The sequence below is a fragment of the Sprattus sprattus genome (genome assembly GCF_963457725.1).
Source record: "Sprattus sprattus genome assembly, chromosome: 6".
NCBI classification, from domain to species: Eukaryota; Metazoa; Chordata; class Actinopteri; order Clupeiformes; family Clupeidae; genus Sprattus; species Sprattus sprattus.
Genome location: NC_137925.1, coordinates 1,809,121 through 1,831,696, shown reverse-complemented (window position 1 = coordinate 1,831,696; position 22,576 = coordinate 1,809,121). Strand labels below are relative to the sequence as shown.

Genomic DNA, 22,576 nt, shown 5'->3' with positions numbered 1-22,576 from the left:
GGAAAGCAAATAGCTAGGTCTGGGGATACAAGGGGATTAGTTCTCATAGAACTGCAGGATCAGGGCTCGGACTTCCACTCAGCTTCTTTTGTATGGATTCCACTGAAAGAAAGGGTTTCACATTTTGTCCTCTTCGACCCCCTGATTCTCAACAGAGCCCATAGAACACCCACAAGGCAGGAAGAGAGGACATGACAAATTCAATCCTATTTCCTTGGGTGATTCACAAACAGACGAACAAATAAACAAAACAAATAAACAAATGCAATATGTCACAGCAAGCTCTATGTTTTGTTTTGTCAAAGAAAGGGAAGTCTCTCAGTCTTCTCAACCGTGATTGTTTTTCTTTTTTAGTATCCTGAAAACAGCACCAAATCCGTATACCTCTTGACAGCGTTAAATTAACATTCTGCTCATTCAAGGTTAGAGAACAAGCTAATCCTCTCGTCTTCCAATGCAGCCTCTTCTGAAAAGGCACAACAACATCCAAGTGTAGATACAGGTCTTGCATGCACTTCAAGATCACAGTAAAATACCCGGGCACCTACTGTACATGTAAGGCAGCTGCAGTGTGTCTTACCAAGCTAGTTAGCTTTTTATCAGTGTAAGCAAGTCCTGTGGCCGTTAACCCGTTAGGTAGCTCCCTCGTTTTAGAGAAATGTTTTGTTGTGTGGTGCATACCAATCATAAGCATCCTCAAGATCTCCCATCGAGCAGTGCACAGATAAACACCAGATTGGTGCTCAAGCACCTCCCCTAATATGCCCCTCTGACTTGACAAGTGATTTTTTTTTTCTGTAGGACAATTTTTTTTGTAACTATTTCTAAATTTGTATTTTCAATTGGGCTCATGTCATCAATTTTCAATTTAAATTGTGCTGTAACTATGCCAGACTACTGCGTTTGAGATTCTATTTCTGTGAGAATGCATGAGATGCCCCTACCCCTCCCCATTCAACTTGCCTTGCCACAGAAACTGCAGTTAACGCACGCATGTCAAGCGCTCTGCAAGCCGCAACATCCACATGTCCTTGACACTCATTGGTAGGAAACAACACTATGCACTAAGCCTGGCCATTGTTTGTCACTGTGAAATAAGCCACTATTACTGTAAAAAACATCTAGATGGGCCACCAATGGGCCAAGTAGTCTGACTTAGACCATAGCCCTCCATTAGGCTTAACAGTAAACAAGCTAGGCTGGCGATAAGTAGCTTTGTCAAAGAAGTAAAAGTCTATGCAATCATGTGTGGACATCTGTCACCCCTTGCTTGTGGAGCACTCACGGAGCTGTAGCCATCGGCGGATGGTGTGTGTGTGTGTGTGTGTGTGTGTGTGTGTTTGTGTGTGTGTGTGTGTGTGTGTGTGTGTGTGTGTGTGTGTGTGTGTGTGTGTGTGTGTGTGTGTGTGTGTGTGTGTGTTAAAGGAGGGGTCAACTGTCATGTACCCAGGAGCACAAGTCTCATAGAGACTTGGGTGGATTGTGTGTGTGTTAAAGAGCTACACAGCTAAGGGGAGGGGTCAACTATCGTGTGCCCAGGAGCACAAGTCTTATCTAAGCTGCACACAACATGGCTGTTTCTGCTGCTTCTGTTTTGTTCTGTGTGTGAGAGTGTGTGTGTGTGTTGGTGTGTGTGAGTGTGTGTGTGAGTGGGCTAGTCTGTGTGTGTAAATGTGTGTGTGTGTCTGGGGGGGGGGGATATGTGTGTTACTCTTGTCCAAGTTCAGACAGAATATGTGTGTGGAGGAGAGACAAGTAAGTGTGTGTGTATATACTCACACATCCCGAGTTGTAGAGTTCCTTGTGTGTGTGTGTGTGTGTGTGTGTGTGTGTACACTCACATATCCAGAGGTGGTAGAGTTCCTTATATGTCTGTGTGTGTGTGTGTGTGTGTGTGTGTGTGTGTGTGTGTGTGTGTGTGTGTGTGTGTGTGTGTGTGTGTGTGTGTGTGTGTGTGTGTGTGTGTGTGTGTGTGTGTAAACTCACATATCCAGAGGTGGTAGAGCTTTTTGCACGTGTCGCGGTGTTGATCAGGAATCTCGTCAAAGTTCTGGTAGAAACAGGGCTTGAGGGGAATGAAGCCAGGCAGCGGGGGGAAGTTGTTCTCTGCTGAAATACACACACAGATTAACAAGGGATACAATGCAAGTGGGTACACTTACTATAAAAAGAAGCTCTGGTTGATTTTTGTGTGTGTGTGTGTGTGTGTATGTGTGTGTAGTTGTGTCTATACAGAATGAGGTTCCTACCAGCCATCCCAGTGAAAGAGCCTTGTCCTGGTTGATCAGAATGGATGGCTTTTCAGCTGTTGTGATCTAAGGAGAGAAGTTGTCAGGATTTTAACCATTCTTGTCTTCATTCTCTTTCTCTCTCTCTCACTCTCTCTCTATATATATGTCAATTTGAAACTGCTATAGTCCTACTAGAACATACGAGGCACACCACAAACTTGCTTTATTTGGCACTAGAGGAAACTTTTTGAAACGTTGTTGTTTGTCATTCCTTTAGATTTAATTAGACGCCAAATAACAGAGCTGGAAGAAGGCCACTAATTGGCCTTAGAACAGGGCCGTAGCCATTCTGAATTGTAGTCATTAAGTCAACTTAGGAAAAATGACGCAGGTAGAGTGATAGCAGACTTTGCCACAGCCTCCGGGACATAGAAGAGGGCCCGTCTGCCTCGCTCGGTTCAGGTGCAGCGGAGTGGCGAAAAGAGACAAACAGCTCATCAGCTATCCAACAGCGCAACGCGGGGTCTCCGCTTTCGAGTTCAAGGAGGCACTCAGAGTCTAATTGTTCACGGTCCCATTTAGCCCTTTTGAAGTTACCATTATGTTCACCTCGTTAAGATATTGGCAGATGAAAATGCAGGGTAAGCGAAACGATGGGACAGGAGAAACTCTCAGAGCCTCCAGCCGATGGTGGCGAGACCGATGGCCTGTCACAATCAGCACTAAGAAATAGCTACTGGCAGCCTACTCAAATAAACATCAGTGTGATAAACAATGTTATAACTTTGCCTTTATGGATTGACGGCGAAACATTGTGGTCATCAAAGTTAGGAGAGGTGGCTCTAGACACGTAGGGCCAAGTCTACTTTTTCCACCTCTCATCGGTTTCACGGACATAATGGGCGGCGTTAAACGAGAGGAGATCTCAGGGATCATATATCGGAATCCTTCCGGTGTGTGTTTGTTTGCATCACCGGCTACAGCACTAGCATATTTCGAGTTATTCGTGGAGGGACAGACAGAGCAACTTTAATGTCTACAACGGACGGCAGTTTCTTTATCCCCGTGTTGTAGCCACGTACGACCTACAATTCGTATTTCCCATCATGTCAGAGCAACATAAGCCGCAAGGCCAGGAATTAACGCCACATAGACTTTGAATGGGGATGTAAAATAATCTTCTTACCTCGTCAGGACACGCAGGTTGACTATCTACAGTGCAGTCTCTCTCGGAGCATGCTATTTGGTTTCCATAAACAACAGCAGTAAACCCGAATATTGATCACTGATAGCCTACTGATCAGCAATTGTAGGCCTGTCTCCCGAGAACGCTATAATATCTTTTAACAACGGAGGTCGTAGGCCACAAGTGGAATCCCCTTAAAGTTATGCTCCTCCTATCTTCTCCCGTAAACTTTTATGCCACTAGGGACACGGTCCAATGAATGCAGCGTTCTATGTGTATCCTCCAATGTGCGGGACGCTCTTAAGTTGGCATATTTTTCGCTTCCGCCTGACGGGCCAATCACAGGTCAGCTTTCACTCGGAACAAGCGGCCGCTCTCCACGGTACTGAAGTAGGACTTGCTTGGTGTAGTCCATCTGTCAGTGCCAACGGCAGAGGACGAGCGAGAGCTTCTGTTGTGTTTACAGGTTCCAAGTGAGTTGTTTTATGTATTTAAGCTGATGCCTACACATGCTTTATTTACAGTTCGGACGTTATGCGGCAATTGCGTTTAATGAACGTACAAAGGATACATGGTCCGTGTAGACCGAATAAGACCTTATTCAAGTTAGAATTACGCTTTAACTTCGAGTTGATTGTCGAGTTGATTGTCGCAGTGCTTCGCTTCAGTAGCGACCTAAATGAATCCCAGACTGGAGAAATATAGGCAGTCACTGTTGAGTGATTGATTGGTCTGTCATCTGATTGTCATTTTGTTCTCCCCTTCAGCTTTCAATGGGAATAGGTCCGCTTGGAAGTTGTGATAAAGCTGTTGATATTTGGGAGCAGAGCACTGAAGATGACCTGTCTTGGTCGGTGAATGTGTAGGTTAGGCAGCCCAAATCCCCTCACATACACACACACTCACTAAAACAAACTACCAAATGAAAATGTATACTATGGATTTGGCCCTTCCAAATGTCACTTAATGCAATTGAACTGATAGGGGCCATCATAAAGGAATGTGGCTCACATGTAGTCTCTCCAAAACAGATTCCAATGTGTACACTGAAGGAGTCTCATAATAACAGGTTTCTGTGAAACAAACCAGACTAATCAAAGCTTTAAATGTGTCTTTTTAATCGTAGGGGCGACAGGGCCTATTAAGTCCATAACATCTCATAAAGTTAAAAAATGCTCATTTCCAAACACTAACGCATAGGCTACGTATTACCAATAAAGATAGGCCGAAACTTCATGTCAGATTATAAAGCCATGGCCCAAACAGTCTTGTTTAGGTGACATTTACCACATCCATTTTACCACTTCACGGAGCTGGTGGTTACAAGCTGAAGAAAAGCCTTTTCTTCCCCCAGTCCTTCATTCTGTCCGTAGAAACTGAACCGCTGATAGATGTGAAACAACCCTAACCATCCAAGTTATTTACCTCTTATTTGTCCAGAGATATCCTATTGAGAGGGAGTGGAATGCAATTTTCACAAGGCTAATGTAGCTGTAAAAGCCAGTAATGCCTTTAATGAAAAAAAAAAGAAAAATCAGACTTGAGTGCAAGGCTCTGGCTGGAGAATGCAATGCAGTAAACAAGATCCCACTAATCTTCTAGTGAAGGCAATCTCCAGGTCAAATAGTTTAGCAATAGAATCTGCATTGGATGCCAAAAACCAATCATGTATCCAAGAGCACAGTTCAGGGTATTTATCAAAGACATCAGGCTCAATCCCATCACAAATTGCAAACTATTACTGTGACAAGTTAATAAAGGAGTTAAAGGAAACTTCTAATGACCGGCAGTCATATATATCAGCGGTGTGGCAAACTACTGGCTAAACCAATTCCCCTCAAGTGTTTGCGTAGACATACATTCGCAAGATTTAACAAAATAGGGCTATGTCCCTGTCCTTGCTGCTGAGGGGTACGCCTACAGGTCTCTTGGTGTTGCCTCCTACCTTTACAACACTCTAGGCACAACCCAACCGCTCCTCTCTGTCTAGCCATAGATATTCTCAAAAAACGTATATCTTTCACAGAAAATCGGTTTCCAATGTGCGTTACGTGAGTATTTACAAACTGAAAGGCTGAACATATAACAGGAAAACAGAAAAGAAGCGCAGATATGGTGCCTTACAGATGAGAGCACAATGATATGGTATTATGTGCAAGAACCATCTTCACTTTCCCTCACATTATGGGCGCCTCAGATTCTCAAAGATAGCTGAGGGTCTTGGCTAATTATATTTGACTTCATTCCATAAAGGCACATAAAACCGAGGCTTGCGTAACACAGCACTTCGCACAGCATGTGTGTATTGTCTGTAACTTGTCACACACGCAGACACACTCTATCGTCCCCTCTCTCTCACATTCACACACACATATGTGAATGCAGAGAGCACACTCTCTCATGCAAACACACTCTTTTTATCACACCTTTTAACTCTCTCTCTTTTTTCCTTTTTTTTCTGAGAAGAGAAGAGAAAAGAAGAGAAGATAAGAAATAGAGAAGTGTAGCTAAAGGCTTTTTAGTGATTGCATAGATAGACGCATTGGAATGGACACCTGTTGTGTTCCACATGACACTGGACAGAGGACAGCTCTTCAATAATGTCTTGTTTCTGTTAACATGCTGGGAATGATGTCTGTCCTTCATGTGTCTGTCTGCTTTCTCTTCAGCTGCATCTTTCAAATCCTACAGCTGTTTTTTTCGGTGTATAAAATGAATGAGAAAATGCACTCTGTTTCTTTCTCTGTCTGTCTCTCTCTCTCTCTCTCAGTGTGAAGGACATATGCTATATAAATGTTATCATGATATGGGTTTTAGTTTGTTAAATGGATTTTCCATGTGTTTCTTTGTTCTGTTGAGAGAAATGCAGAGTCTGTGATAAAGGGGGATGTTAACTTAGAGGTGTCATGCAATGTTTAGGGTAGCCTGATGTATGGTGCCTGGTGCGGAGAGAAGCGAAGGAGACTGTCTAGGAGCTAAATGAATGAACAAAGGAGTTGGGAGTGTCTTCATGTTAAACTTGTGTGAATATTATTTTGAATAAAGAACAGGCATTTTGAAGGAGAGGCCAGTGTCTTGTTTGAAGAGATTCAAGCAAGTCATTCCTCTGGGGCCCAGAGTAAACGTCTGTATTTAACTATATTCTTGGTTGTGTGAGTCTTAATTCTGAGGTAAAGAATACAGTCCTAGGTTAAGGGTTTATTTCCCTGACACTCTGACACAAACATATACACAAACACAGACACACACACACACACACACACACATCCTCATTTTGTCTTAGCAGAAGGTTGCCAGTTAACCAGGTGTTTCAACCTCAGAATTGGGAGTCATTCATGAAACAGTGGAATGACACTAATAGTGGCTCTATGAAAAAGGAAAGACACAAAAGAAAAGTAGCAATCCAGTCTTAAGAAAGGTAAATACCTCATACACCTTCATTTTTTGTTTTACCAAAATGTTTTTGCAATACTACTTGGGAACATTGAAATATATTTTTGCTGTCTGACCTACTTAAATCTGGTCTGTACCTTAATGCCTATTTCGATTGCATGTTCATATCATTTATCTGCAAATGTAGTGTGTTTTTCCACCAGCAGGTGGCACTGTGTGTGTGTGTGTGTGTGTATGTGTGTGTGTATAGGTGATTGTGTGCTGTGTGAAGGTGGTGTGTGTGTGTGTGTGTGTGTGAGTTCCCTCCCCCTCATGTCTGGGGTCTCCCAAGGTGATGTATCATTGTTTGTGTTTGTGTGTTTAAGTATTTGTATGCTGTGTAAAGGTTTTTTCTGTGTTTTTATGTTTGTTTGTGTGTGTGTGTGTGTTGTCCCTGAGTTCCCCTTCCTCCCCCCCCTCGTGTGCGGGGTCTCCCAAGGTGATGTATCATTGTTAGCTGTTTGCTGCTTGAAGTCTGGCTTTGATCGTTGTGTAGTTTTATCTAAACGACAAACTGAGTTCATCTCAGTCCAGCGTTCCACTGATGTCTCATGCATTCTCTCTCGACAACCATCATACCGGCTCTCTGTTTATAAGTCTATTCACATCGTATGCCCAGGGGTTTTTGCACACATTATACACCACATACACACACACACACACACACACATACAACAGAATCAACATAATGTATGTTATCACTGTGTCTGTGCATACATTAACCACCAGCCTGCTCAAACAATCAGTCAGTTTGGGCTTCTGTATATGCCGGTGGAACAAATGAGAGACAATTGAATATAGACTGAGCACATTAGCCTTGGTTTCCTCTTTGGGGGGTGTAATGATACAGAAAGATTTACCTCAGATGTCCTCCCACACTTCCATTCACTCCTATGTCCCTGTGTGTGTGTGTGTGTGTGTGTGTGTGTGTGTGTGTGTGTGTGTGTGTGTGTGTGTGTGTGTATGTCTGTTGTCTTGGTACCAGACAGCTGTGAAACCCTGGGTGCATATGGAATCGTCAGAAACAGAGGAGTGACTCATTCTATGAGTCATTCCATAGACGATGCATGGCATGATGCAAGGGAACATTTGTAAACAGGTGAACTGTGACCTTTCAGAAGTATTCAGGCGAACATCATCTCCAGGTTTATATTATTTGTACCCTCAAGCAGAAGAAAACTATCTGTGAACTTGGAAGTGAGTGCAGCTATTTAGGATGATTCAGATATGATTGAAAGTTATCAGCAATAAGCCGATAGAGCATACTGCACAGAAGCCTATGTGAATTACTCAGAGTGGCGCATGGTGGTTGTGTGCGTGTGTGTGGATGTGCGTGTCTGTATGTGTGTGCGTGTGCGTGTGTGTGTGTGTGTGTGTGTGTGTGTGTGTGTGCGTGTGTGTCTTCTGTCTGTTAACAGGAATCACTCTGAGTGATCTGTGCTGGGTGGAAATGGACTTCGGGCATTACTGTCCGTCAGTACCATTTAGACATAGAAAGATACATGCATGTCCACACATACATTGAGATACAGAAGATGGATAGATAGAAAGATAGATAGAAAAAGCAAGAGAGAGAGAGAGGAAAAGGTGAGAGAAGAAGACAAAGGGGGAAAGGATAGCAGGATAGAGACAGAGAGGACCAGAGGAAAAGAAAGTATATATTAAATGACAATGGATGAGGAAAAGCCTCTGAGCTCTCCGAGTGAAAAGTTGCTAAACTGTGGTTGATTTGCACTCCGCTTTGGTTGTGTATAACCCTAAGCCCTCTGTAACCTCAACCCACCGCCGGCAACCTACGCTGTATATAAATCCAATGGACAGGGGCCAGAGTCCCGCATTTGGGGGGAGTCCCGTGAGGGATGCTGCATCTGCCACGGGTCCAGCATGGTTCTGCACCAGAGGTGTCTCCTACCTGAGATGACTGCATTGACAGTGTGCAGCCACTAGAGGGCGCCCCTCCTTATGGAGATAGCTGGGGTAGACGTGGTAAAGGGGAGTGGTGTGGAAAAGATAAAACATGATGAGGTGTTTCAGGACTAAGACAGTATAAAGCTGAAACAGCATCACAAAAGCATATTAGCAGCCTAGTAACCACATACTAATAATTATTTCAAACATGGATGGAGTCAAACCAGACCAGACTTAATAAAAAAGTTACCATGGATGTTACTAATGATTTTCTCGATTGTTTCTTCTTGTGAGGTACGATCATTTGCATTCACAACTGAAATTTGCATTGAAATTGTTGCGGCAACTGCTGCTTCTAACGTCCTAGGAGAAAAGAAGCGTCCAATTGACTTTCACATTCTAAAAAAACAACTCTATCCATTTAGGGAACGAAAATCCCCATTTGCACTTGAGAAAAGTGTAAAGGGAAGGGGGTAGGCCTAAATGTGTAATCGCAGTATTTACAGACGTCCAATGTCATCTCGCGTGGCATCCTGCGTAACGGAGAAAAACGAAGGGTGTGGCCGCGTGCAGCACCTGCGCGAGCAGGTTAATGAGTGCCAATGCTGAAGGGGTTTTACCTGGTCGACTTTTCCAACAAAGCGGACCGGAAGCATCTTGCCAGTCTGGCCGGAGGGTTCAAGGTACGTATAGGCTGTTTGTATTTCGTGTTCTGTGACATTGGCCTACTGACTAGTCCTTACTAGATCTATAACCCGGATCAATAGAAACATTCAAAACATTGTAAACAATGGTTTTGTAATTCACGGCTCTAATCAGCAGGTGGCTCTAATTTGAGTGAACCAAAAGTTTGGAACAACTGCGATACAGAAGATGGGCTGCTGAAAGTCAGCTGTTTGAAACAAAGGACGAACCAAACTCCTACGACGATACAAGTATTTGTCATCTCAGTAGTCGATCACCCAAATCGATCCGGGCATGGACCGGTACAGATACTTTGTCTTCAACCAGCGCAGTGTAGTGGTGTTGGGGATCTTACAGGTGGCCTGTGCCGGGCTCTGCATGGTGTGCGGCGTCATGGACGCCTTTTCCCGTAAGACTACCACTCTCAGCACCACCCGGGCTCCATTGTGGTCTGCGCTGGTAAGCTCACACTCATTATGTTCTAATCTGTGTGCTTGGTAGACCTAATGCTCATCATCCCTTTTGTTCACTCTGAAACATCCACCGCTTTGCAATTAATGATAAGGCCTCCTGATGTGTCCATAGGTATTCTATAGCAGTTGCTTATTTGACTGAACGCTAAGGATCGTGTGATTCTTGGTCCGTTATTGGCTGTGTTTGCAGTCGGGTGAATGCGTTTCTGTTTTGGTTTCCTCCTTCCTCTTAGATAATGGCGGTGCCAGGTGTGTTGGCTCTGTTTGCCTCGCAGAGGAAGAACCCTATACTGGTAAGGATCCTTCCCTGCTTCGTCTGCTGCCCCATCTGTAACTCTGTGTGTCTCTTGTTGTCATTGCCGTCTCTGTTCCTGTCGTCATTGTTTCTGTTGATCTGTCTGTCTACTGTTGCTCGTCTCATATTGTAATTATTTGTTTACTTGTTTCTTACTTTATTCTATTTATATCACTATTTTTTATGTACAGCACTTTGGTCAGTGAAAGCTGTGTTTAAATGTGCTTTATAAATACATTTTACTTACTTACTTACTAAGAGGCTGGATGTTTTCACAATATTGGTTCAAGTGAAGGGACCAAGCTGCCATACATCTGTTTGATGAAGGCTCACCTTGTTGTTAAGATATTGAAGGTTATGTGCTCAAAATGTACAGGCTGTTGCTGCCTGGACAGGTTGAAGTTCTTGAAACGATGTGTGTACGTCTTACGGTACTGTTTATGTGTGAATGTCACATTACTGTGTGTGTGATCTGGCAGGTGAGTGTAATGCTGGTGTCCTCCCTGTTCTCCTGTGTTGCCGTGGTAATTGTGTTCACATATGCTGGCTTAACCCTCAGCTATGGAGAAGAGGATGATGAAATCTTCCACCATGACATTCCAGAAGTGGTGTGTATGTCCTTCAAGATTTTCCTAATTTATTACAGACATGATCATGGCAATAAATTATACAATTTTGATTCTGATACATTTTTCTCAGTCTACATCTTCACTACACACCGATCAGATTAAGATTCAGCTGTGCAGTGTGACCGCATTTTTGAAACCACTTTTCAAAGCGGAGCATCTACTGGATTGTTGCTTTGCAAAAAAAAGGAAAAGGTTTTGACCTTTGACCTCTTCAGAGTGCTTCAGTTCAGGGACTGCTAAACGAAGAAATGGTCAAAAGTTCAAAGTACTTTATTGTCATTGCCACAAAGACAACGAGACAGTTAGGGGCAGCAACAGACTTCCTCCACAGCTAAATAATAATAAATAACAATTAATAAATAATAACAAATATCATAAATTCAAAAAAGCAATATATCTCCATACGTCTCAATGGTCTCAGTGATGTGCTCCACTATACCCAGTGTCGTGTCTCAGTGATGTGCTCCACTATACCCAGTGTCGTGTCTCTAGTGATGTGCTCCACTATACCCTATATGGCGTGTCTCTTTCCGCGTCATACAGAAGTTTGTGCTGGGCCGGATGGTGAGGGGGGCCAATGCAACCATGTTGCTCACGGGCGTGTGCTCTCTCCTCTTCTCCAGTCTCATTGCGTTGCTTGGCTGCCGGAGTCTGCCCTTATGTGCTTGCTACGACGGCCTCACGGGCCTGGTAAGGACAGTAGTCATAACCAGATTCCGCTCATAGTTAATTGTAATCCAGATAACATTGTCACAGCCATAGTCTGAGTCTAATTTAGTACGTCACAGCACTCTAAGTATAAGTAGATATAAAAACGTATCACAGCCACTCTGTGCCTTGTCATGCTTTGTGAGAGCACTTGTGATTTTTGTGATTTGTTTGCAGGAGTCTCTAGTGCCTCAGAATGACCCCAGCACAGACACTGAGCTGGTCTGCACCTGGCAAGGTAAGACAAGGGGAAAGGATGGAGGATTTTAGAGGGGAGTTATGTTAGAGGGGAGTGGCTCCTGTATCCAGCTTAGTAATGACTAGGTTGTTGGCAAGCATCTGGGACATTTCTCTCTTTTCCCAGCAGGAGGCGACGATCGTCTCTTCAATTCGCCTGTGACATTTGTAGACCGATGTGTCGAGCAGGAGCAGGAAGAGCCGTCCAGACTTCCACCTTATGTTAGTCTCACCTGAGATACCATCAAACCCACGGCAACCTGCCCTCCAAATGTTTTAAAACTTTTAAAGAAAAACCCAACTGAAGATGAGTTTGTGTGTTGAAAGGCAATTGATGGCACAATGCATTTTCAATTCCAGATCAGTTTTTCAAGGTGCCATATGTCCTGCTGCCACTGACTACTTCTGCACATTTAACTGAAGAAGAGTCCCTTTCCGTAACAGATTTTTATTTGCTATTCAGAAATGTATATTTTAATACTCTGATGTTATTTATTGTATGCGTGTTCTGGCCTTAGTAAAAACGGCTTCAAAGATCAGGAAGCTGGTTTGATTTTGTATTCTTAAATGTGTTTTGTGTACATCTTGAAATAAAACAAATATTTTAAAAGGTCAAAATGATTTATGTGTGTTTTTAATAGAACAATAACGAGCTTGACAAATGTTAATATGTAAAAAAAGACACTTCAGAGAAAACCATGTGTTAATGCTTTAGTAACTTTATTGCAAGGTTACAGAGGTTTCATCACACGTAGTAGTAAACCATTGCAGTAAAGTAATTCCTTCCGTTTTCCCCCTCTTCTGGGCTCTGACCAAAGCGCTTGCCAGCCTCCTCTCCCACCCATACTGTGAGACGTTGGGCTTTGGTTCATGTCTCAATGGCATATTGAAATTACACTTTCTTTGAGTCTCTGTGGGAGTTTGGGGTTGAAATCTTAACATACACAACGGCGCCCAGAAACATCCTGGTATAGTAATGAATTAAAAAGTATTTTAATCAAGGTTTACAAAACGAAGGTAAAAATTGCTGGCCAAACTCATAAGGCAACCTAAAATAAAAGGCATATATATATATATTGGAAATCAAAACAAAAAGGACACTTTCAGTTGAAATACAATATGAGGATATGTATGATGCAACTCAGGCAATACTTAACATTAGCATTTATGTTGTTCTTACAAAAACAAACTGTATGGATACAATTTCAAGTGTACTTTAGTGTTTATATTTCAACTTAAGAGATAAGGCAGAGGCCATACTCTCATTTCATTTACACGGTGGCAGTAGATTACTTTTTCCTCATTTAAAGTCCCCTAACGTGGTCCGCTGATCACAGCACCCAGAAATACACCAGCCAGTTTCTGCCCGGTTGTATAATTTGTTTGAAATTCAACAAACCAAAAGGACAGTATGTACATGATGTCACTAGGACCACATTGTCACAGAACCGGCTGTGACAATCATATTGAAGTTGCTGAAAGTGAAGATGCTATTTGAGTGTGTGTGTCTTCGTATTCAACATGCAAGCTATGGTGTGTTACATCATTAGGAGAAGGCAAACAGTTATTGCACACACATACACAGTGAGGGTTCGAATACACATAAGCTTTTTTGTAAAAACGGGACGCCAGAAAATGCATTGATTCCTATGGTACGGCGCGCTTTCATGCAAAGCGCGCCGTACCATAGGAATCATTGCATTTTCTAGCGTCCCGTTTAAAAAAAAAAGCTTATGTGTATTCGAACCCTGAGGGAGTAATTTGGGAGGGATGGACTACAGGTGTATATTGTCCTGATAGTTCTGACAGTCAGACGTGCATGAAAGCTGTGCATTACAAGAGGTCTGTGGTTGCTTATACTTTTCCTTTTTACACTGCTAAGCATTAAGCATGTATTTTTTGTCCCTTTAAGCGGCTCACTATAGCTATACAGTTTACAGTTCCAAAGACACATGACCTGATCCGAGAGACACGTTACTGGTGTGAGATATGACTACTACCCTGGTAGTACCAAAACATACAGTACATATACACAAACACACGTTTTTGCAATTTTTCAATTCAGTACATCTTTTGTGTCACGAAATGTCACTTTTTGATGGGGGTTGGATGTAACCACCACATGGGACGATGTCCAAATGCACAGTTGACCTCAGAAACGTGTGTATGATTACACAGGCACACAGATTATATCCCTCTGAGATGGGGATATCCTTCATTTGATGTTCATGAGGACCAAGAGACACAGTGACCCGTTTCCTGACCATTGCTGGAGTGTCAATGCAAACTAGTTCCCTTTATGAATAACTTCCTTTCATAATAATAATTCATTTGATTTTTAAAGCACTTTTCATTCACAGGAATCTCAGAGTGCCTAGGAAGTGCAATATAATGTGGGTTATGGTGTGTGTGTGTGTGTGTGTGTGTGTGTGTGTGAACCAAACCCAGCGGATGGCTACCATACTCGATTAAAGTATGTTGCCTGGTGAGTGCAAATATCCACTTACAAACCTCTGATATGCTTTAAACAGGCAAGCTATTCAAATCACCACATCAGGTCTACCTCATCTTTCTATACTGACCATTACAAGAAGCAAACCCATTGTTTTTTGTCAACCCATTAGGACCCCCCCCCTACACCCCCCTCTCCTCTCCTCTCCTTCCTCCTTTCTTCGCTTTTCTATTCCTCAGCAGCTGCTGCAGTTCCATCCCCCCTTCTCCTCCTCCTCTCTCCCACTCTGGAGCGTTACCGTGTTCTGGGAGCCGGCAGGCTGACTGAGCATCAGCGGCTTCTGGGACTTCAGTTTGTGCGCCACGGTCATGAAGATGGCTTCCACGTGGTCGCTGTCGCTGCTGCGGCTGTCGCCGTCACCGTGGCTCGGGTTCTTGGCGGACGTCTCGAACAGCGGCATGGAGTGCAAGTCGGCAAACTGTTGCGCCGCCTCGGTGCCCACCTGGGCAGCGTGGCGCAGGTCGCACTTGTTGCCCACGAGGATGCGGGGCACCTCCTGGCCCAGCGAGTGCTGCTTGCACTCCTCAATCCATGACGGAAGGCTCCGGAAGCTGACGGCATTGGTGATGTCGTAGACGAAAACGATGGCGTGGACGTTCCTATAGTAGTGCTGTACCATGCTCTTTCTGAAGCGCTCCTGGCCCGCCGTGTCCCACAGTTGCACCTGTAGGAGACAAGGGGAGGACAGACAAAGACATTAGGACAAAAAGAAGAGGAAGAGGATTATTTCCAGTCAAATACATTTGCAAAATAATAATCTCTGAAATATAATAGGATGAAGTCTAGACACGTATTTCTTCCAACAAAAGAACGAACGAACAACGCAACCTGATGTTAAGACAATTGTATAGTATTCATTTGCTAACCTCAGTTGGTTTTCACACTTTCCCCCTTTCTTAACATTAACCTACATTTTTCCACACAGGTAACTACACAGGTAACACAGGTACATCTGGTTACATCACATTTGAAATGTTCCCTCAGTTGTAGTAGCACATATCTTACAGGTAATTTACAAGTAACTATGAGAAATGCTTCAGAGTTTTGATTATCAAGTAAATGAACGTCTTAGGCCAACACATACCTTGATTTTTTCGCCGTCAATCTCGATAAGTTTCTCCCGAAAATCCACTCCAATGGTTGCCTCGGTTTTCTCCGGGAACTTGCCCGCACAAAAGCGGTAGGTGAGGCAAGTCTTGCCAACCCCAGAGTCTCCGATTACGATGATCTTAAATATCCGCGTTCGAGGAGGAGGGAGAGAGCCCAGCGAGGTGGTAAATTCGAGAGAGGACTCTACATCTGCCATAATGACCGACACTGACCGACACTAAGTAACTAACGTCACCTAAAAGGATCCAGCTGGCTGGTTAACTATGGTCTCAAAGCTTGCTGGCTAGCCTTAGCTTAACAACTGCTTTATCCTAGCTATCTAAATATACAATAACGATTCAAACGACTATAAGAGACCCAGATTTAATGTAGGGCTTCAAGAAATTCTTAATATCACCAATTGCCCAGCTCTATCTCTTTATTTACAGTTAGCGAGAGATATTTACAGTTACTTGCCCTGATTTGCTTGAATCTTCATTTTGCTGATGCATTCCAAGGGACTCACTGCCCTGTTTATGTCTGAAGCCACGTATGGGATGGGGCTTTATCGCGAGATGTTACGATAAAAAGAGTCCCGTCCGGAATCTGTCGATATGGGCGGTGTAGCTGCCAAATGTGAGGACCCTGCCTGATGTGAGTCCGCCAATAGGATGTCTAGAGTCCGCCGCTGCCTGATGTGAGTCCGCATGCGCAAACACAAACGGTTTACGGCAGAAGGCTCAGGAGCAAACTATCCAAGACGTGCATTCTCATACATGGTTTAATATCAACGTATCTGGCTTCTCTTAACGCATAATGTAGGTTTATTTAACGTAGTGTTTTATAATTTTGTCAACGGTTTACAGCATAAGGCTCAGTGTCAACATATGGGGCTATGTTGTATTACTGTTACTAGTAGGCTAATGAATGCACTGCTTAACTAATAATTCAATAAACATGAAGCTTAACATCATAAACCTTGGTGGATTTCAAACGTAAACAAATGCGCTTGTCATTCCACTTCATGCTGTAGCCTACACCACCAGCATTACCTGGCTCGTTGTACTACAATAGTGTCGCAAAGTTTGCGCATGCGGCCTCACATCAGGCAGGTCCTCACATTTGGCAGCTACAGGCGGTATTATAAAGTGGTCACAACCATAGATGTATATGTCTAGAGATATGTATATGTCTATGGTCACAACGGCACCTGTCAATATTCTATCTAGTGGTGGTTGTAAAATAAGATAATATATTTATCAATTTATTCATCAACAGAACAAACTTAGCCAATCTTATACCATAAAAGCGTGGTTACTGGGTTTAGAAAATTACAATAATATCAAGTTAGTCAATAAATATCTATGCCTATTTTGAATAAGTAACATTAGCCGAACACTACAAATCAATCTGTGACAGGAATGAACTTATGCTATTGGGGAATATTTAAAAGGTTTTTGTACCAACCTTGGGCAAGACAAATAAACCGATCAAAGAGCAGGCCAATGCCAAAGTCCAACATAACAAACAGAACGGCTGGAGAATTCTGCAGAGATGCCTGTAAGTAGATCACTGCTAACTTTTAATGACGTTCCCATAGAAATTCTTTCTGTACATATGAGATCTGAGGCCTATTACCAGGACTTGTTACATATTAGACTTTCTCCTACTATGTTTATCAGTCAGTACATTTATAACGACTATATTCAATGTTTAAGTGAAGTCATTCTTTCTCTGTCACATTGGTCACTTTTATGTTACACTAAACAAATGACAAGATGGTATTGCTAAACTTTTCTCTCATCTCTGAACTGAGGAAATGTAATTAGAGTTGTGTAAAATCTTGTGTTGTCAGCAGTGTAGCCCACTGAAAACCTAGCCTGCACAACTGAGACACTTAACTTTATAAACCAGTAACTTCCATGAGTATTCATTCTCAAATAAAAAAAAAAGTTTAATTGCAAATCTTTGGTTGTCCTCTGATCCCAATCTTCAATCTGTCCATGAGCTCCACAGGCAGTCACAAGGGTTGAGCTGGAACCCCCTCCCCCAGGTCTGGAGCTCGAGCACCAGACTCTCTTCACTGGGGAAGCCCTGACATTCCTGGCCGAGCTAACCACTACTTTCCAGTCTGAAGTGGACAGGGTAAAGGCTGACTCAGCAATTACACATTACTCAATTACTTTTTCAGTTACTTGGCCGTATGCAAGTACAGCCAACAGAATATGTACATTATTTACAAAACGTGTCATTAATCTCATGGGTAAAACAAAATGTGAGTTAGATGTAAAGAATAGGATTCACTTTGATATTAACATGAAGCCATCACTCGGACCCTGCAAATTAAAACTGGCAAATTTGTTTGTAGCTTATAACTGACAAGTTAAGCACTATTGGCTTGTACCCGGATAGATTTCCTGGGAAAACTTTGCTTGTGGCTTGAAGTGGTGGTGGGGGCTAGTAGTGCTCCAAGTGCCTCAGTACATTTACATTTATATTTACATTTAGTCATTTAGCAGACGCTTTTGTCCAAAGCGACGTACAAGGGAGAGAACAATCAAGCTAAGAGCATTAAAACCTGGTGTAACAATAAATACTGCTTATTTTTTTTTCAAAAAAATAGAAAACGACATAGAAAGAAAAAGAAGTGCGGGCCTGTCACTGCTTAAGTGCAAGTTAAGCCAAGGTGCCAGTTAGGAAGGGAGGTGCTCTCTGAAGAGTACAGTTCTAGGCATATTTAAAAACAGCTGTTCATTGATAAACAAGCATGATTTTGTTCAAACATATTCCTCACCAAGTGTGGTAACTTCTAAATGTACCTCTCTCTGGCAGGTGTTAAAACTTAGAACCCTCCGGAAAGCACAGTTGGACCTGACTGGAGATCTCCCAGGGTTCAGTGCAGCTACGGCCCACATCCGGAACGACCCTGACTGGAGGGTCAGTCCGGTTCCAGCCAGACTGCAGTGCAGACACGTGGACATCGGTGACCTCGCACCCTGTGACACAGATCGCTTCCTCCAGGGTCTGCAGTCCCCTGCCCAGGGTATACAGGTATAGAGATGGACACACAAAGCTAATTGAAACGTATTAGGTCTATTATAGAAAGTTTTAGGCCTAAATAATACTTAATATAATAATACTAAATAGTCCAGGTGTTGAGTTGTTTTATTCATTCACTGAATTTGAATTAATGTGCTTTTGTACATTAGGTTGATTTTGATGATGGCAATTGTCCAACATACTACAATCAAATTAAGGGGATTTATAACGTTTACCAGGCTGTCCACAACCAGTTCCACGGTGAGTTGAGAGCAGCATTAATATCCAATTTGCTGCTTGGTATTAGGTCAAAATGGTCAAATATTCCAGCTTGATTTTCTGTTTCCCAGATGCCCCGCCCATTTCCCAGGCCCCAATTCTGATGCTCCGCCCACGAGCTTGGAATATGGTGGAGCATTGCATGATGGTATTGCTTAATGAAATGTTGCTTAATGAAATTAAATGTTTTCATATTGTATATGCTAATAACGCTATATGTATTTTGCTATGTATGGTATAGGTTTAGGTGTAGGATGGTGACATTCTATGCACTTATCTGTTTACTTTTAAGTTCGTTTAAACTTTTTATGTGTGTATAGGTAAATGGTAGAGAGGTTCCTGGTCCGCTGTTTGACTTTGGTCTCTTGATGTTCCATAATGGAAACCTGCTGTTTCAAAATCAGAGTGGTCCATTTTTCTACCTGTCTAAAGTGAGTAAAATCACATGGGTACACACACACAAACACACACGCACACAGTTGCAACTCACACACCTCACATATGCAGCGTTTTTTCCCCCCTCACTTTGTTCACTTATTTCTTTTTAGTTCTTTTCTAACACTTTAACACTTTAACACATTGCTTTTTATTTTGTAGGTTGAGAGCTATTTGGAGGCAAGGCTATGGAATAAGATATTTACCTGGACTGAACATAAGGTATAAATGTATTTAAAAGGCATATATATTGCTTTCCCCAGCTTCAACAGTGATGTCAGTGAATCGTCTAGTTCTGAAAGAAAAGACAATAGAAAAGGGACAAAGTACCTGTGCAAACATTTATATTTACATTTAGTCATTTAGCAGACGCTTTTGTCCAAAGCGACGTACAAGGGAGAGAACAATCAAGCTAAGAGCATTAAAACCTGGTTTAACAATAAATACTGCTTATTTAAAAAAAAAAAAAAAATAGAAAACGACATAGAAAGAAAAAGAAGTGCGGCCTGTTACTGCTTAAGTGCTGGTTAAGCCAGGGTGCCAGTTAGGAAGGGAGGTGCTCTCTGAAGAGTTGGGTCTTCAAGAGCTTCTTGAAGGTAGAGAGGGACGCCCCTGCTCTGGTAGTGCTAGGCAGGTCGTGTGTATAAATATGAATCTGTGTGTTTGTGATTTGTTCTCCGAAGCTTGGCCTTCCTGTAGGCAGCATTAAAGCTACTGTGCTGATAGAGAGTGTGCTGGCCTCCTTTGAGATGGATGAGATTCTGTACGAGATGAGGGACCACTCTGCCGGCCTCAACTGTGGGATCTGGGATTACTCTGCCTCGTTTGTCAACAAGTTTGGTAAGCCAATCACGACATTGCTCTGACAAAATCACCAAGACAAGAATTTCACCTGAAAAAAGTGTTTAGCCCAGAACATCATAAACATTAAACATTTCTATCCATGTGTATTGTATGCATACTGATGTCATTTGGAAGTCTTTTAGACAAACATCATTACATCATGTCGATCAATACGTATTGACAAACATCAATCCGTCTAGTTGTCAGATCTGAACTTCCTTGCATTCCTGTTTTTGTCATTGCAAAACCACAGGAAAACATCCGCATGTGTGTAAAATAAAAGACTATTGCATTCCCCCTTTCAGTGTATTCAATCAACTCTTGCTTCCCTTCCAGGTCAACGTCCTGACTTCCTGCTCCCTGACCGCAGCAAGTACGTAAACATGGAAAAACGCTTCCTGAGGAGTTACATGGACCTGCTGGTCCAGACCTGTCATCAGCGTGGCGCTTTGGCCACTGGGGGCATGGCCGCACTTCTGCTGCCCCCTGACAAAAACAGCGCCCTCTACAGCACAGTCCTCAGTACTGTCATCAGGTAAGGGCATTGGTGAGATTTAATGTAAATCTCAAATATCTGCACAACTGTGGAATATGGATCACCATAGTCCATGTAGCATTATTTTACTACATTCTTTTTTTTATATTTTTTTTAACCAAATTGACACAGGCTGAAGTTGCTTGAAATAAAAGCTGGAGTGGATGGCTTCATGGTGTATGATATGGACTTCATTAAGCCAATGCAAAAGGTAGTCCTTTGTGTTTTCAACTTTGATAGCCAATCAGCTCTGAGAATTAAAATCCTGCAGTTAAACTCAGCCACTCTGTTGGTCTTCTCCCTCACTTTCAGCTGTTCCAGGTTCATACCAAGGGGGAGAACCAATTGCACGAGTTACTCAGTGACCTCAAAGTGACCTCTGAAGATCTTCTCATCATGCCAGCGGTCAGGTCTTCCTTTACTTTCTGTTTCTACACACGTGTACTGTAACGATTCACATAGAATATCATGTTATAACTTCATTGTTCCGTGTTTTCAATGTCACTTATATGTATAATGAATGGGATTTGTCTACACAGGGGGGAGTGACACTGTTTGGACTCAAGCACAATATTGCAGTAGGGATCCTCTTCATTGAAGCCTGGCTGACTGGTGAGGTGTTTCTGAAGAGATGATACATTTTGCATGAAGAATCTGCATATAATAAAGATACAGATGATGATGGTTAGTTTTGCTATAAGGCATCTACGCTCCTCGAGAAAGCAGATGATCCATTCAATTTGCATAATAACCTCTAAAATCACCTGTGTTCCCCTCAGGTCGAGGTCATTTCTTTTACAAGGGCCAGGTGGAGGACTCCGCCACAGCAGAGATCTCCAGATCCCAGGTGAGAGCGACGCACACCTCACATCCTGCTCAAGGTGACGTCCTCCAGGTGAACTTCCTGTCAGCTCTGATGTCATTGTGCTCAGGTGTGGCAGTGGATCCGCCACCAGGTCAGACTGGAGGATGATGGGACCACAGTGACACGTGCGCTCGTGCAAAATCTCGTCCGAGAGATGACGAGTCACTTAAAGGAGGCCATTAACTGCAAAACTGTGAGGTAGTCAATGTGCTCTCTCACACACATTCATTACAACATATCCCTACCTGTAAGCATTCATTGCAATTAGAATGAAAACAATAATGGCTTTAACCATATTTAAATATCCATTCAATTCCTTAATCCTTTGATCATATGGTTCACTCCTGTTGAAGGGTAATTTGCATTTATATTAAACCAAAACAGTGATACCTATTACCCATAATGACCTAACCTTGTTGTGCCCATCCACTCCTGCCCAGTGATACCTATTACCCATATTGACCTAACCTTGTTGTGCCCATCCACTCCTGCATAGGGACCAGCAAAGGCTTGGCACGGCAGCCTCCATGTTTCTTGAGGTGGTCCAGAAGGATGACTTCCCTGAGTTCCTCACGACGTACCTGAACCTGGACCACACCTTCCTCTCCTCTCAAAGCCTGCACCAGAGGGCGGGGCAGGATGGAGGTGATCAGCTGCAGTCCAAACTGTAGCTGTTGGACAGTAGCCATGATGTTTACACTTCTGGTGCTTAAAAACAACATTCGCCTTCCACAGCTGGCTTGAATGAATAAACATCAAGTGACATCATACAATTGTTTCCAAATGTAAATCATTTCTTAATATGCCTTTTAAACCTGTTGAAGGGCAAAGGTGAGAGCCACTCGTCCCCCCTGTTAAGCTGTTGACACAAATTCTTCCAGTTCATACATCATACTACAAGAAGGTATTTCTTTGCCTAAAGGTGACATCAAATCCAATATTTTCTCTTAATGGTTGATACACATGGACAGTTAGTGACCACACCCTCTAAAACATAGCTGTCCACACTGCTAAACAGCTTTTGCAACTCCAGTTTACTAATATGTAGTATGAACATGCCTTTGCCTTGCCATCCCGCTATGAGGTTATAACAGCCTACTGGATTGGATGTTGGACCTTAGGTCGAACTAAAGGTCATGCTTAAGTACCCAATTCCCCAGGTGGTCTTATTTGTTTATAAATGGAAATAATGTGTT

General features: G+C 42.8%; 4 protein-coding genes across 4 annotated transcripts in view; 2 read left to right on the top strand and 2 right to left on the bottom strand.

Moving 5' to 3' along the window:
* Nucleotides 1–2,256, bottom strand: part of scamp5b (secretory carrier membrane protein 5b) — a gene marked incomplete at both ends in the record, with an annotated part of 6,676 nt that extends 4,420 nt beyond the window's left edge. The window contains 2 exons of the mRNA XM_080840259.1: nt 1,987–2,109; nt 2,250–2,256. Of these exons, the coding sequence (XP_080696385.1) occupies nt 1,987–2,109; nt 2,250–2,256 (130 nt within the window). The remainder of the gene's footprint in view (nt 1–1,986; nt 2,110–2,249) is intronic.
* Nucleotides 2,257–9,735: 7,479 nt separating this feature from the next.
* On the top strand, nt 9,736–12,020 carry LOC308366541 (uncharacterized protein; the record flags this gene model as incomplete). Its single annotated transcript, XM_080840258.1, has 6 exons — nt 9,736–9,900; nt 10,148–10,207; nt 10,689–10,817; nt 11,382–11,528; nt 11,724–11,784; nt 11,914–12,020. 6 exons carry the CDS (start codon nt 9,736–9,738, stop codon nt 12,018–12,020), a joined length of 669 nt encoding a protein of 222 aa, XP_080696384.1.
* Nucleotides 12,021–14,470: 2,450 nt separating this feature from the next.
* rab33ba (RAB33B, member RAS oncogene family a) lies at nt 14,471–15,865 on the bottom strand (the record flags this gene model as incomplete). Its single annotated transcript, XM_080840356.1, has 2 exons — nt 15,380–15,865; nt 14,471–14,959 (listed from the first exon to the last, which is right to left on the bottom strand). The coding sequence occupies exons 1-2, from the start codon at nt 15,599–15,601 to the stop codon at nt 14,471–14,473; spliced, it is 711 nt and encodes a 236-aa protein (XP_080696482.1). The 5' UTR covers nt 15,602–15,865.
* Nucleotides 15,866–16,876: 1,011 nt separating this feature from the next.
* ugl (ureidoglycolate lyase) lies at nt 16,877–22,051 on the top strand (the record flags this gene model as incomplete). Its single annotated transcript, XM_080840708.1, has 15 exons — nt 16,877–16,944; nt 17,401–17,529; nt 18,217–18,435; nt 18,594–18,684; nt 18,774–18,850; nt 19,023–19,133; nt 19,300–19,359; nt 19,821–19,977; nt 20,317–20,515; nt 20,648–20,726; nt 20,828–20,920; nt 21,055–21,127; nt 21,295–21,362; nt 21,448–21,578; nt 21,877–22,051. Exons 1-15 carry the CDS (start codon nt 16,939–16,941, stop codon nt 22,049–22,051), a joined length of 1,668 nt encoding a protein of 555 aa, XP_080696834.1. The 5' UTR covers nt 16,877–16,938.
* Between the last annotated feature and the right edge of the window lie 525 nt (nt 22,052–22,576).